The sequence below is a fragment of the Lates calcarifer genome, linkage group LG24, assembly GCF_001640805.2.
Source record: "Lates calcarifer isolate ASB-BC8 linkage group LG24, TLL_Latcal_v3, whole genome shotgun sequence".
In the NCBI taxonomy this organism is placed as follows: Eukaryota; Metazoa; Chordata; class Actinopteri; family Centropomidae; genus Lates; species Lates calcarifer.
The window spans coordinates 9,677,897-9,693,623 of NC_066856.1; the positions used below are offsets into that span (position 1 = coordinate 9,677,897).

The 15,727-nt window shown below is 43.1% G+C and overlaps 2 protein-coding genes across 2 annotated transcripts in view; one reads left to right on the plus strand and one right to left on the minus strand.

Moving 5' to 3' along the window:
* The first annotated feature begins 1,325 nt into the window (after positions 1-1,325).
* Positions 1,326-9,185, plus strand: arxa (aristaless related homeobox a). The gene is made up of 5 exons (XM_018703773.2): positions 1,326-1,874; positions 2,194-2,758; positions 4,210-4,255; positions 5,967-6,298; positions 7,063-9,185. Exons 1-5 carry the CDS (start codon positions 1,685-1,687, stop codon positions 7,328-7,330), a joined length of 1,401 nt encoding a protein of 466 aa, XP_018559289.1. The 5' UTR covers positions 1,326-1,684; the 3' UTR covers positions 7,331-9,185.
* Positions 9,186-11,614: 2,429 nt separating this feature from the next.
* The window catches only part of pola1 (polymerase (DNA directed), alpha 1), a 51,418-nt gene continuing 47,305 nt past the window's right edge, over positions 11,615-15,727 (minus strand). The window contains 1 exon segment of the mRNA XM_051066745.1: positions 11,615-14,116. Coding sequence (XP_050922702.1) covers positions 13,980-14,116 — 137 coding nt within the window. The 3' untranslated portion in view covers positions 11,615-13,979.

The following is a 15,727-nucleotide window of genomic DNA, read 5'->3' on the forward strand; positions in this document are numbered from 1 at the left end:
TTTTTTTCAAACGCTACAGCTTCAAACAATTGTTATGTTTCTATTTCTATGTCACTCAGTCTCTGACATGGCTTTCGCAGGTGCTCTCCGGGGTTGAACACAAACTCCGCGCCAGATTTTTTTCCTGTTGGCACAAGGATTCAGCAGTGTTCGTCTGCTTTCACCTATATACTGTACATGTGTTTTAAAAAAAGAAGAGTCACTCATTAAAAATCATCACAAAAAATAGGCCGATTCCGTTTAATTAAACTACATTATCACATTGAAATGAACAGTTTTATTAATTGTTTTATTAATTATTATTGTTGTTATAGCCTCCATTATAATGAATTTCTAATAATCCAAAAGTAATAGAAATAACATGAATTAAGGTAAAACAGAGGGGCCTATGAGGGAGGTAACTGTGAAGAAGGGCAATTAGCCTACTTTAAGGTCCTTTGGCATAAATAAGGAATTGATTGATTGTTTAAAGCAATGTTAACATTTATCACCGTCAATGCTGTGTTGTACTACTGTACAAATAATGTAATACTAAAGTCCTGTTAGCCTACACAGGTACAGGACAACAAGGCTATATGTGAACAGAATAGGCCTTTTGACCTGACATAGTAGAAAAAAGCACAGGCACGGGTATTAAGAATATTAAGGTTGGCTCTGTTATATTCAAGAGTCCCTGTAAGCCATGACAGTATGTGACAGTGGGTCAGCATGTACAATACCAGGACCCGAAAACTGGAGCAGCTAAATTCAATTCAGCTATTATTCATTTTATTATTTACATCAGTATTTTCCCACTTTGCCATATTACAATGTACTCCATGAAAAAAGTCCAATTTGATCATGTGTTATGTGGCCTACTCCTTCACAGTCTCTGTATTATTATTATTATTATTATTATTATTATTATTATTATTAATTTATTTATTTATTTTTACCTTTTAGCTACACAAGTCAATAACACACCTGTTCTTGTCTGACTGTTGCCACCTCTGCTAAAGCCATCTTTGCATTATTACGTATACTTACTTTGTCTGTTTGTTTTTAACACTTTAATGTTATATCATATTAATGTTATAAACCTTAGGGCCTAAATGTCACTGTAAAATGAAAATAAATCCGACAAGCAAGAAAAGCGCCTCTACAACTTTATCTGTTGAGTTCGTTCCGCGGAGCAACAAATTCCATGTCGGGTTTTGTTGTCTTTCCCTCAAATTAACTTTAATCGTAAAATATATAAAGGAGCTCCGCGCTGTCTCTCTCCCTGCATACACGTATACGAACCAATCAGGCGAGCAATAACTGCCTACACGTATGCTGAGTTTGCGCGCGGAGCGGAGAAGCGCCTGGCAGACCGGAGCGCAGCGCGAGGCAGCCAAGCCGCTGTCTGTCATTAGCTGAGAGTGTGACAGAGGAGTGACAGAAGAGGGGGAGAGAGAGAGAGAGAGAGTCGGGGGGAGAGGGAGAGAGAGAGAGAGGAGAAGGAGGGAGGAGTGAACGGTGCAGGTTCAAACAGACACACCGGCCTGAGAGGAGAGAAGAAGAACAAGGAGAGCGCCGGACCCCGAGAGAGAGAGAGAGAGAGAGAGAGAGAGAGAGAGAGAGAGGGAGAGCGAGAGAGAGAGAGAGAGGGAGAGAGTGGGAGACTGACAGGCGTTACCGAAACTAGACGAACCAAAGCGTCGACATGAGCGGCCAGTTTGAGGAAGATATCCATGACCGGGGAGAGAGGAAGAGCAGCAAGTCCCCAACGCTGCTCTCCTCTTACTGCATAGAGAGCATTCTGGGCCGCCGGAGTCCCTGTAAGGTCAGACTGATTGGGGCGCAAAGTTTGACGGGTCTGCCCGGCAGAGGAGAGCTCGACAAAACGGCTGACGGTAAGTTTGCTTTGAAGTCTACGCTGTTTAGCTAGGAGCGTTGAACAGGAGAAATGTGCAGACCTAACAAACAAGCTGGTCTTATGCTGAAAGTCTAGAGGCTAGTAAATGCCTCAAGAAGAGTTTCTTTTCATTGCTTGGGAGTCAGCACATGTTCCACAGAGAATAATCTCATTTGTTTGGCTAATAAATGTTTCCCAAACTAAACAGCTGTTGTAAAGTCTTGGGGGAATTGTTTATAGGCCTATAAGGAAAATATTTGCTTTGTTTTTCACAGCCATTTTGTTATTTTGACATCTTTGACGCGCTTCTTTCTCAGGGCCAACGAAAGACCCCCTTTCCCTCAGCGCTGACATGCACCTGCCACCCAAACTCCGCCGACTGTACGGACCCGGGGGCAAGTACCTCCAAGACCACGCAGAGAAGCTGGACAGAGAACGGCTTCTCCTGGAACAAGCCAGCGACAGCCTCAAAATCAGCCAAGCGCCGCAGGTGAGCATCAGCCGCAGCAAGTCCTACCGGGAGAACGCGTCGCTGAGCCGGGGGGAGGGCGACCAGAGCCCCGGGGAGGGCTCGGAAGACGGCAGCCTGGGGCTGGTGGAGCTCGGCCCGTTGAAGTTCGAGGAGGACGGGGGGAAAGAGGAGGAGAGCTGCGCGGACACAGCCGCGCTGTCCCCGAAGGACGAGGAGAGGGAGAGCTTGAACGCCGGGGATGGGGACGTGAGGGACGGGGAGGACAGCGTGTGTCTGTCAGCGGGCAGTGACTCGGAGGAAGGGATGCTGAAACGGAAGCAAAGAAGATACAGGACTACCTTCACCAGTTACCAGCTGGAGGAGCTGGAGAGGGCTTTCCAGAAGACACACTACCCCGACGTCTTCACCAGGTAAGAAAAATTCAAACAGAAGTTTTTTTGGTTTTTTTTTGAGTCTGGAACAATTTTGTTTAAAAAAAAATATTTTTCTCACATTATTATGGTTATTATTATCATTACTATTATTATTATTATTACTTTGAATAACAGTCTACGTTTACAAAATTAAAAGCCAAATTTGTAGGCCTATAAATTCGAATTTAAATACATACAAAACGTCGATAGCCTATTATATTTATATTACTCTATTTACATTAGTCTACAATAAAAAAGAGAAACAAAATATTATTATGGTTATTATTATTTTTTCAGGTGGCTATGTCTAATACAAATCCACAAAAGAAACGCATTGAGACACAAACATGTTCTCTAATAATTCCATGCACTGAAGGTGATAATTAATTGCATTTATTTTTAAATAAACACCTCCCGAGCCCATAAAATTTTCCAAAAACAGTCCCAGTAATTCCACACGTCTGTAACAGGACACTGTACGGATCACACCTCATAAAATACCCCAACACCAAGCCCGTGCTTTGAATAAGTGAGCACAATAGGCCTGTAAGTGCCAACACACATGGGGACGTTTTGTTACCTGTATATGCCTGTGTTGTTGCAGATGACAGCGGTATTATTCTCAGGAGGAATAATTAAGCGGTGCAGCTGCCGGACATGATACTGAATACAGAAAAAAAAAGTCAGGGCCTAACCTCAAGCCCAAGGGCAGGTGTATACGCACAGATACACACACATTGAACTACATGGCTTTATAGTATGAATTTTCTGAGGGTTTTATACCGGTAGAAATGTTTTATAAAAATAAACTATAAGGGCTTTTATGTAGTAGGTCATAAAAATAAAATAAACTCACATATTAATAAAATTTCAAACCTATCTTCAACCAATTTAACATTTTGATAATTGGCACATCCGCGTTTTATGCTTGAAAATAAAGGCTTTTCTGATACTAGAGGACACAAGAACCTACATTTTCTTCAATTCATTTTTATTTTAGCATTGGGATTATTCATATTTTCCAATCGATTTACTTTAAGGCGACTTGTAGGTCTAATTTGCGCTGCAAGCCCATCTTGCAGCTGAAGGGAGCGTCAATTGCTTTGTGGCAGCCTAGTTTAGATGTCATTATTTCAACCATTATGTTGTTACAGTGACAGGCCTGGGCTAAGGAAAATCTAACAATCACTAGGCCTATTTCTACCCATCCGTGACAGGGAAAATAGAATATGGCTATGGCGTCTTTCTGCGGTTCATGCCAGGGAGAAGGGGAAAAAATCAAGCCTATTTTGGTCGTCTATTGTTGACAGTGAACAACGGGAGGGGACAAAACAGCAATTCTACGTTGCTTCCAAACGGTGGCCTGTAACCTTGAATCTTTTTCTTTCTGTCTCTCTGCCTCTTCTCCCTTCCTCTTTCCCCCCTCCTTTTTTTTATATTCTTTTCAGAGAAGAGCTCGCAATGCGCCTGGATCTTACCGAGGCCCGCGTTCAAGTAAGTGGCTCTCTGTTTATCTTTATCTGAAAAGAGAAGCCTGTGACTTGTAAATCAAACAGGGGGAAAAGCAGCATCCTCTAATGTTTTATGTCCTCTATAAAATGTCCCAGCTACACAGCGCTGGATAATAACCGGTGATATGCGTCACTGATTGAGGATCAACGATTACGGGCCAATTTGTGGCAGTAATTTATTACAGTAAAAATGTGTTAAATGGCCCCAGTCGCTGCGCAGGGAAGGTCTTTCCTGTTATTGAATGTTATTACACGCGAACGGGGGACGTTTTAGTGGCAATTAAGCCGACGCTGGCGATTCATAAAAAGCTCACTTAGTGCAGGAGCAAACACTGTCTATATTCCTGGGATGAGATGGTGTTTGAATTCCCATCAGAGGGGACAGAGAGAGAGGGAGAGAAGAGGGGCGAGGCCGAGATACGTGTGTGTGGGAGTAAAAGGATGTGTGTGAGAATAAGAGGGGGGAGAGGGAGGGGAGGGGGAGAAAGAGGGGAGGGATAATGCTATTTGATTTCCCATTATGTGATTGCAATAGACCTGCATTGATCCGATGCTTTGCACTTGGGAGCGAATGAGAGACCATTAAAGGTGTTTGCTCCCCCCCCCCCCATCCCAGCAACCCCCCCACCACCCACCCCCTCCAACTCATCCCCCCCCCCCGCCCTCTCTCTCTCTCTCTATCCTCTTCGCCTTTACACTGAAAGCGTGGCTTGCATGTCGAAAGCCCGGGCTCATAACCAGAGAGACAGTTCAAACACGGTGGAAGCTCCGGGAGGGTTATGGCCGACGGTAAAACAACAGATGTCTCTTTAGGGGCCGTAGGTGAACAAATCACTTAACGGGCGCCATCAGGAGGTGATAAAAACTCATAAATTCCCGAGGGGCTGTGTAATGCTAAACAGCCCTCTGGGAATAATGTGTGTGTGCGCAGTCCCTGTCGCTCAAGCTGGTTCGTTCAATCACTTTCCTCGTGTTGACATTTTGCTCATTGTGAGAGCCCCGTGCTTCTGCAGTGCAAACTGGGCAACAGTGGATGCGTGGGAAAGTTAAATACTCTCTTGGATGGAAGTCACTTGTTCTACATCTCTTAAGAATTTAATTTAAAGCGCATTAATTGTTATTGGAGCCAGTTCAGCGGTAATTTTCTGGATCTTTTGTTAACACCGCTCTTAATTATCTCCCCCCCGACTCTGAAGCCCGTCTACAGGGACGGGGGGTTTAATTAGACAGAAAGTAGATTTAAGGGACCGTGAGCGGCAGGGTTTACCTTGCAAGTAATTACCGCTGACTTTCCGCCTGTTGGCCACCACCTGAACTAGACAACAATCAGAGTACACTGACACAACATTCAATAGAGTCTGGTCATGTTAATTACAATGAAGCATTGCAGTTCTATGTTAAAGCTAAGTATTTATAACCTGCATAACCGAGCACATATGTGACTTGCCTTTAAGCATCTCTCTTGTCATTTAGACAGGAGGAACTGCCTCTTAATGTAGGAGAAATGGGTTATTTATTATATTTATTTCCTCCTCCTGTTTCTATATGCAGCCTTTTTTAGCAATTGAACCTGTATCTGTCTTACAAGAACCAAGATTTACAGTATGATGTACAGCCTTTGTCTCCTTTGTTTTCTAACAACTTTATGCGAGAAGTGCCCATATTCATCTGTGTACCATCACCTCTGCCCTCAGGTGTGGTTCCAGAACCGCAGGGCCAAGTGGAGGAAGCGTGAGAAGGCCGGGGTGCAGGCCCACCCATCAGGCCTGCCGTTCCCAGGCCCCCTGGCGGCGGGCCACCCCCTCAGTCACTACCTGGAGGGAGGCCCCTTCCCTCCCCACCCACACCCGGCCCTGGAGTCCGCCTGGACAGCCGCGGCGGCCGCAGCCGCAGCCTTCCCAGGCCTGGCACCGCCGCCCCACAACGGCTCGGCCCCACCCCTGGCCACCCCGCTCGGCCTGGGCACCTTCTTGGGCACGGCTGCCATGTTTCGCCACCCCGCCTTCATTGGACCCACTTTTGGCAGGTAAGCTGCACCCATACACAAACCTCCATTGGCCTTAATATCTATTCATTTACATCCAGCAATCTTTGTACTTGCAGGACTTCATGTTTATCCCTGTATTTACAGTAAATGACTACAATTTTGTAGTCAAGCACATGTACAGAACAATGCACAGCAGCAACCCAGCTTAAAATAAACTCCCAACACATCATGCGACTTTAAGGACTGATGGTTACCGTGATCCTCAGTCACACTGCATTACTGTTTATCTCAGTGCCTGATTATAAATATGTTATACTGTTAACCATTCACAGTGGTGTGTAATCACTCTGTCAAATGCCCTAATAAATTAACCAAATGTGTGATCCTGCAAGACAAGCTGTGAAGAGGGGTGGTGCCGCACACTCCATATGCCACAATTAGCTTCTCATTTGCTTTCCTCTCCTCTATTATACACCATTATTAGCCTTATACTCTCCAAGTTATCTATTATATTAAGGAAGTCAGTATGCAATAGGTGACATAAATCTAAGAAGAAATAAAATACATCTGAGGGACAGTGAAAATCTTAATTAACGGGTCATGGTTTTCCTGTTTTACTGCACAGACTGCATTCTGAGTCAACACTGCTCTCTAATGTAAGGAGACAGAGGTTATTAGGGAGGATTAGCTTGAAAAATAAGACTTTTGTGTTATTTTGGAATTTATATTTTAAACTTGAATATTGGCAAAAATGTTTAGCATCCATCAGTGTTACACATGGTTACATTTCTGTCTTCTTTCAGGCTGTTCTCCAGTATGGGTCCCTTAACCAGTGCTTCCACCGCTGCAGCTCTCCTCCGCCAGCCTGCCCCTCCCGTAGAGAACCCCTCCCACGCGGGGCCCGTCCTCCCCGACCCTTCTGCCTCTTCCTCCTCCTCCTCTTCCTCAGCCGCTGCGGACCGCAGGGCCTCCAGTATCGCCGCACTGCGCCTCAAGGCCAAGGAACACTCGGCTCAGCTCACCCAGCTTAACATCCTGCCCACCGGAGCCACAGGGAAGGAGGTGTGCTGAACACTAAACACCAGCTCTAGGCCTCCCTATCCCGGGCGTATACGTCCCATTCCATGACACCCCACCACCACCACCACCACCCCACTCCACCCACCTGTTCCCCACTTCCACAAAACCCATTCATACCTCTGGAGGCTGATGTCCTGATGTTCCCTGTGTTCAACCATCCCCGTTACCTCATGTTTCCCCAACAAAATAGCACGACCAAATTCAAAAGAGCACTGGCTAAAAAAAAGTGTGTGTTTGTGTGTGTCTAGTAATTACAGCTACTGTGACATTATTTCACAACTGCAACGATTAGAATATTTTAAGCTTAAAAATGTAATTCTTTTCAATATTTCACTTTAACAATAAATTAAACTTGAAATTAGGTCCCTGATCATTCACTTCAGCTATCATATATAGTTGTTTTTTTTTTAAGTACATTGACTCATGTACTGTATTTTTTTCCATCTGATGCCATTTTATACTAGTACAGTTCAGAGGAAAATTAATGTACTTTTACCTTTTACCACTACATTACTTTACCAATTTTTAAACTGAGATTTAAAAACATCGGATGAGCTTACAAAATAAAACGTGTGTGTAAAAATGTAAAACATTAGAGCCAACCCACTACAACAGTAACATGCTACTGACACATTAGCAATTAGCACACAAGCTTAGTAATATTAAGTCAGCGCTGGGGCAATTTTTCTGCATTCAGTAATTAAATTTTTCTACTTTAGGTTTATTTAAAATGATATAAGCTGATGCATGTTGCCCATATTACTTCTATACTTTCACTTAAGCAACAATCTAAAATTATGACTTTTACTTGTAACAGAGTATTTAACAGAGTGCTTTGGCTACTTTTACCCTAGGAAAAAGGATCTGTCGTCACACACAAACACACACGCATACAGAGCTGAAGAACCGCAGGGGAACCCAGACTTTTAGAAAGGATTCTTGTGCTACTTCAAAATGTGGACAACTCGAGTGCTCGACATTAACACTGCTTAATCTGTATGCATTGATGTGGGCTGAGCCAGTCTGCGTCTATAATAAAGGCGGGTTGGAGGAGAGTCCCCCCCCCCCTCCAAGAACCAAAGGAATCCTGTCCATAGACCTTCCATAGCCTTCTCTACAAACCTGACTCCTCTCCACTGCTCGCCTGTCCTACAGTCACTCTCAGCAACACCACTCTATCTATCTATCTATATATATATATATATTTAATCTCCGAATCAAACCGGAGTTATTTATGGTCACCCCCAGCCCCCTCCACCCCCTCTCTAGCTCCCTCCCACCCACACACACACACACACACACACACACACACACACACACACACACACACAGCAGTGGCATTTCCGCTGAGTCTGACTCCAGGACACGCGAGCAAAAGTCGAGACCTGAGGTGTGTCTCTAATGACGTGACTGTGTGAAAGAAAACTGTACATATTGTGTAAAAAAAAGGGGGGGAGAAGAGGTACGACAAAAAAGGATGATTTTCAAAACAAGGTCGTGTATATTTCAGGAGACCGTGTTTTGACCATTTGCACTCGGTGTAGTGTTTAATGAATGTCGCCCTGTGTAGAATTTCACCTGTGTTTATGAATTATTAGGTTTTTAGATAATTATTTATGTCAAAACTTTTCCCCGAGGAACTGAGTGAAGGACAGTTTTTTTTTCTTATTAAGTGATTGTAAGTTTCCTGGTTTAATAATGCTAATTTGAATAAATTACATTGGTAAAATGAGTTATCTTTTATTATTTCAAATTCCTTTAGGACTGACATAGGCCTAAACCAGGAGAAATAAACAATGTGAAATAGAATATTATAGAACTATTAATAAAAGGTGTTATGAAGAAATTGTGTTTTCTGTCTTACATTGAAGAATAATTCCGCAAATTACAATATTTCAACTTATGGGATTTTTACATTTATTATAAATAATTTTAACGTTACTGACTACTGGAATGTGAAATAAATATCAATCCAGCTGATGTTCAGAATGCCTGCAGACCAGCTTAGAAGGATAAAAAAAAAATCGAGAGGAAATTTATCGCTGCAGAGAGCAGAGATGTAGGCGCACAGCTCCACCTGAATAAGAAAGAATATATAATCCAGTGCGCTGCGTGCGTCTATCCTCCTCTGCGGAGTTGACAAAATACTGACCATATATTCATGAGCTTAATCCCCCAACATGTGAAACGCGCGACAAAGGCGAGGGGTTTTCAATTAGATCGCCCATTTTATCTGGGGGGGCCACCGTCACAAAACTTCCTTTAAAACCCTTTAAAGGCGCTAAATTGGTCTTAACATCTGTAATGCAGTGTCGATGGAAGCGAGTCCCCTTTGTCATTAATGAAGTAACAAACCACTTCATCAAGCGGCTTTCACACACACACACACACATACACACACACCTCGTAGAGTTAATTCCCCCAAATCCCCCCCCCCCTCCATTGGATCTCACTACTGATGCAGGACTATTACAGCAATCAATGGTTATTCTCCTCCGTTTGACCCATCTATGGTGCCGGACCAAATCGCGTGAAATTACCCCGCGGATTAATGTAGTCCCTCTTTTTATTGTCTGCATCTGTGAAAAAACCCTCTTCTTATTCCTTCAGCGCTCTTGTTTTATAGATCTGCAGGTCCTATACCTGTTAATCATCCAATTTGCCTACTCCAAACAAGCAGGAATTAGATCCGATAAAGGATGGATGGAGAGATATATCTGTACATGAATTTATCCTCCTAAAACACACACACACACACACATGCACAGCCAGCCTCATACAAAGTCACCCAGCTGCTCTTTGGAGCATAATGCAAAAAAGGAGGAGGGGAAAAAAAGAAAAGATAAAAACCAATTTTCTCCTGTGCGCACAGACCACCATCTACCATGTTTTTTAAAATTCCTATTCTTTTGCTCAAGCTCAGTGGAGCGTGTGTTTTTTTTCCCTGTATGGCCCTATAGGGTTTTGATGAGATTGTCGGGGGAGTTTTAATCTTATTGTGAATATAACTAATGAATGGCAAACCAATTTGTCCCTAATATCTGGGGAATGCCGGGAGGCGGGTGACCTGCTGGGAGCGAGGCTTAAACTTTCTTTGCAGCGCAAAAAGGCGAGAAAATTGAAATGCTGTAGCGGGGCAATGGCTCCGGATTTATAAAGTCACACTTGTTGGATGTGTGCTCTTTCACTCATGACAGGCATGTAGCCTACTAACGTGGGCCATGGGGCTCCGTGAATGATCACCATAATGAATGTTGATATGAAAAAAGGGTCAATACAGTCCAGTCATGCTGCATGTCCTTGCAAATTGGTTGCAAAAAGAAGGGGAAAAAAGCCCAACATGATTTGGTGGACTGTATCAATGCGCTGGGCCTTAACGCCACCACCCGCTTCTCACAGGTTAAATCCAGGTGTCCGGAAAATGTCCTCCGATTGACTTGCACCCATTTTAATCGCCTCTATTCCCCTCATATGCTCCCCCTTTCCTTCCACCCAGCGGTTGGACTTGATTTGGCCTGTGATTTGGATTCTACCTGGCCCTCGTTTCTCCCACCGCGTCCCTGCCGCCCGAGAGAATAGGCCCAATCACTCCACGGCCTCAGCCACGGGATCGGTCCTCTACTCAGTCCCGCGGGAGAGGAGCTCTAAAAGGCGCTTTGATGAACACCCCCCCACCACCACCACCTACTCCCCCCTCCTCCCCAGGCGGAGAACCGCGGCACCCGATGAAAAGACCCCTGAATAGCAGGGCCATGGCACTCCGCTCCCCTCTCGGATCGCCCCTTAATTCCCCGTCTCTCTTGCTCTCATCCAATTAGCTCAGTGTATTAAGCGGTTTATCGTCTCATAACCGCCCTTTCAGCTCCGACAAGGGAGACACTTTGCAATAGGACCAGCTCTCCTTTTGACACCCTCTCTGGTGCTTGTATGTTCCGCTGCGCTATGAATAACAGGGACAGAATAGGGGACTAATTCCCTCATCAAAGCCTACCTTGTCCATCGCTGGTCAAAACGACAAGCAATAAAGCTTAACACGACAATACAAAGAGACTTGTTCGACCTTATTAGCTTTAGCAGGGTCGAATTAATGCAGGGACTCAATTTGACTGGGTTTAGTCCAAACTGAGAGGACAAAACGGGGGCCCTCACTTAAAAACCTGCAGCCTGGGCAGTGGGAATATAGCAGGCCGGTGCACATTCACTGTGAGCTGAAGGTTGATTAAGTCTAAGGAAAATAGAAAGCAAAAACCAGGCTAAGCAACTGTGGGAGAAGTAGTTGAGCTGATATGATTTAATAAATATGTAAAGTTATGAGCAATAGGCTGCAAATGCACCGAGACACTTTCTCTCACACACAGACTGTTCTATCCATTGCATAGTGAATCACGGTTTAAGTGTTCAGCCCACTTAAGGTTGCCTTCACAAGTCACAGTGGTTTGAAGTGATTTGTGAGGCGTGCAGTGTTTATGGAAATGCACACCGCAGGATGGAGTAAAAATCCCCTGACTGTATTAACACAAAGGAGAATTCTTGGAGGAAAATGGCGAAACACTTCAAGTAGCAAGGTACAGACTGAACTTTAACTACAGCAGAGGAAATACATACAGTATTTAGAAAGTGTAAAACAATCAGACAATATGTATATCTGTATATAATGTCAGATATTTTAGAGTTGTCCCTTTAATGTTCCTTAAATTAGACAAAAGTGTTTTTTCTTTTTTACTATAAGTTCCTCAGTTGATTTTCTACAAAATGTGCTATATCACAGTACTGAGATATAAAATTACATATACCATAAAATGGGACTTTATCCATATCATCCATTCTTGTTTAGAAATTTCTCAGAAGTCAACAGCAGCTGTTACTCCACCTGAGTAATAAGTAAAACTCACTAAATCACATCTATGTTTTAAAGGTTTAAGCTGGTGACTGTGTCTATTCTTCTTACTGCCAACAAATGCCATGAAAGGACCTAAACCAGTGATGTGTCGAGCCAAGTTCACACACCCATCCAAAAGATGTAAATCTTTAAAAACAGGACACAAAGATGCAGTTTCATTTTTTTTTAAAGGCACAGTGATTTCATAAAACAGCTGGGCACTGTAGTTTTTAGCAAACATTACTCAAACAAGAATAAGCAGTGCATTTGTTGGGGACTATTTTCAGCTGTGGATTAATACAGATTTGGTGCATTAGCAAGTATTCAAAGCAACAGGACAGTGCATGTGGCTTGACTTTAAATAACCCACAGTGCACATGTTTATATTAATCAAAGAACATGTCACCCAGTGTGACAGAAAGACTCACTGATGTGGTTTTCATAGTTTTTGGACAACAATAGAGCTCTGCAACATGTAGTTAGCAAGATCACTTCATGGTTTCTTTTGGTCTTTTCATGGGATTTGTTGACAATAGGAAATATTCTTTAAATATGGTTCTAAATGAAGCTAAGGGACTCTTAATTTAACTATCTAGACGCACCAGTTCTATAAAATGGGGATATTTTGTTGATTTTTCCCCATTTTCTTTTTTCAAACTTAACTTTCATAGCATGTTTATTCTATTATAGTGTGTAGTGGTAACACAGGAAACACTACTGGATATCTATTCACCCATTTCATCATCATCCCCCACATGGCAAATAACACAAGATTAACATCTTATCCATTAAGCTTTTTATTGAGGTTTCAGTATCAAAAAGATTCTCATCAATATCAAAATACCCAACATGAAATATTCTAGTTATTACAAAAAAAATCATTACATAAACCCTCCTGAGCAACACAAATTGGATACATAGAAAATTACACGCATTAAAACACAATCTGAACAGAGGAGGGAGGGTGGGGGTGGGTTTGGGGGGTGTGGGTGAAATGGATGAAATGACATCAGTTAAACAGAGGCAGAGGAGGAGAAGGAGATCAGCTGTTCGATACGGAGACAAAAGAGTGAGGGAGCAGCGCGTGTGGCCTCCTTCACCCTGTCACTCCCTGCATCCTCCTTACTCCTTTCTTTCATTCTCTGATCCGACACACACACAGGCACGCACACACACACACACTCGGGATGAATGGTGGTAATCAGAACAAGTGTCCGATCGCTGCAGGCATCCAGTGGTCTTAGTGGCCAGGGTCACTATCATTGGCTAATTAGCGGCTTTTGGAGTATTCTGGCTACTCTGAGTATAAGTCATTTTTACACACACTCACTCACGCACGCACGCACACACACGCACGCACGCACGCACGCACGCACACACACATCTGGGCACAGCTAGCCTCCAAACACACACAATAGACGGTCATTTAGGTATGATTGCGACTCCCCTTTACCATACAGAGTCAGGGTGATGGGGTGAAGCCATAAGTTTGTGTGTGTGTGCATGTGGACAGTGTCTATGTGAAGAAACTGGAGGAGGAGAAAGGTGTGATTGGATTTTAAGCCACACAACGAGCCCATTAGTTTCAGGGAGGATGATATGGAGGTTAGCAGACCGCGGCCTAAAATTATCTGTCCTGCTGATATATTTGGATAGTGAAAACCGAGAAAACAGATGTGGTTGAATGTGCAAATCTCCAGCTTTGAGTCTGATGTGGAAGCGTCTTGGCGGTGGTGTCTTTACAGATGTGTGTGTGTTGTTTTACTTGAGGGAGGAGAAGGCCTGGAAGAGTTTGGCCAGGTTAATCTCCGAGTAGCCGCTGGTAGCCAAGGCTTTGTCTGGCACTTCCTTCAGCCTCCGATACACTTCCTTTTCAGTCCGCCAGCAGTTAGCTTGTTCTGGAGGAGAAAGGAAAGAAGAGTTATCACTGGCAGAGCTCAATACAAGATCATTGAGCTCCTCAGCTGCATCAAAGTCAATACTACAGGCTACGGCAACATGCGCATTTCAAACTAGTGAAGGATTCGCTCCAGGATGACCCCCACCCCACATGATTAGGTTCCGCCCAGTCCAACTGTAAGAGTAGCAGAGAGCAAACCAGCTTTGTCTCGTCACTAATAAACACTGAGGAGCGTTTCACCCTTAACTGGAGAGCTAACAGATCCAATGCTATCTGCCAGTAATGCTATCACTTTGAGGGGCCAGGAGGGGGATCACACAGAATTGGACTGATGGGTCGATAGCGAAGCATGCACACACACGCACACAAAATCATAAGATCGATAGAAAAGCCCAACGAGAGCATGGAGTCGATATCTTGTCCCTGTTATTCCTTCAGATGGGCCATAATAAAGCCAGAGAGAAGACTGAGAGCTGACTGAAACCAAGCAAGAACACACTATCACTCCATGTGGGATAATAGTGAGTTGACTGGAGCAGACGCTGGTGAAGAAGCAAAAAAATGGAAATGAGCAAGACAAAGTTTTGTTTGCTATTGATATGATTTTACAGCATTATTTCTTCTCATTCATATTGATCATGAACTGAATTTTCCACCTTTTATATATATTAAAAAAAAAATGAACAAGAACTAAAAAATCTTGCAAAATTTATAGACAAAACTGGTACACAGCTCAAGAAAATCTGTCGAATCAGATGGCACCAGCAGCAAATAAAGGCCAATAAGCTTGTCTGATTGTAAACAGGAATAGCACATTTACAAATGTCAAAAGATAAACAGCAGAGACACATTTCCATATCCAAGGTTCAATCAGGTAGGAACAAATACAACAAGTAAACACAGTGGTTACAAGTGATCATAAAATAGGGAATTTATATTTCAATGGAGGGATCAACTAAAAACTGTTTTCTGCAGCCATGCTTACATGTGGTACAGCGCTGCTTGCTGATATGAATATCACCTGATGAACACGGAGGACTGAAGGTTGTAGTAAGAGTAAGCAAATGTGATCAACGAGTGTTAGGATTTTTCCCCCAGTCTCTGAGACTTTCCAAACTGCAAGAGTTTGCACTGTAGGAATTTAAGACTTTGAAGGAGAAATTCAAATATCAAGTGTTTTATAAACTTTCTTGAATTCTTTTTAGGAGCAAATTTGAGAAATTACTAGTTGCCACAAAAAATGGCAATGAGCATGCTCCACCCATTTAGGACTGCAACTAGAGCTAAAACAATTAGTCAACTAATGAATTAAACGACTGACAGAACATTGATTGTACTATGCAAAAATGGCAAAAATTCATCAGATATAGCTCCAGAAATAAGAATGTTTTCATATTTTTTATTTTTTTTGCCTTCTATGAAAGTAAAGTGAAGATTTTTGTCTTCTGGACTGTTGTTAACACAAAACAAACACTTTGAAGATATCACCTTGGGCTTTGGGGAAATATGAGGGGCATTTTTCATGAACCTCTGACACGGTAAATTAAATCCTTTCATTTAGGAGATGAACAAGTGAATGTTATTTGTGCTTGATAAATGACTAACTAAT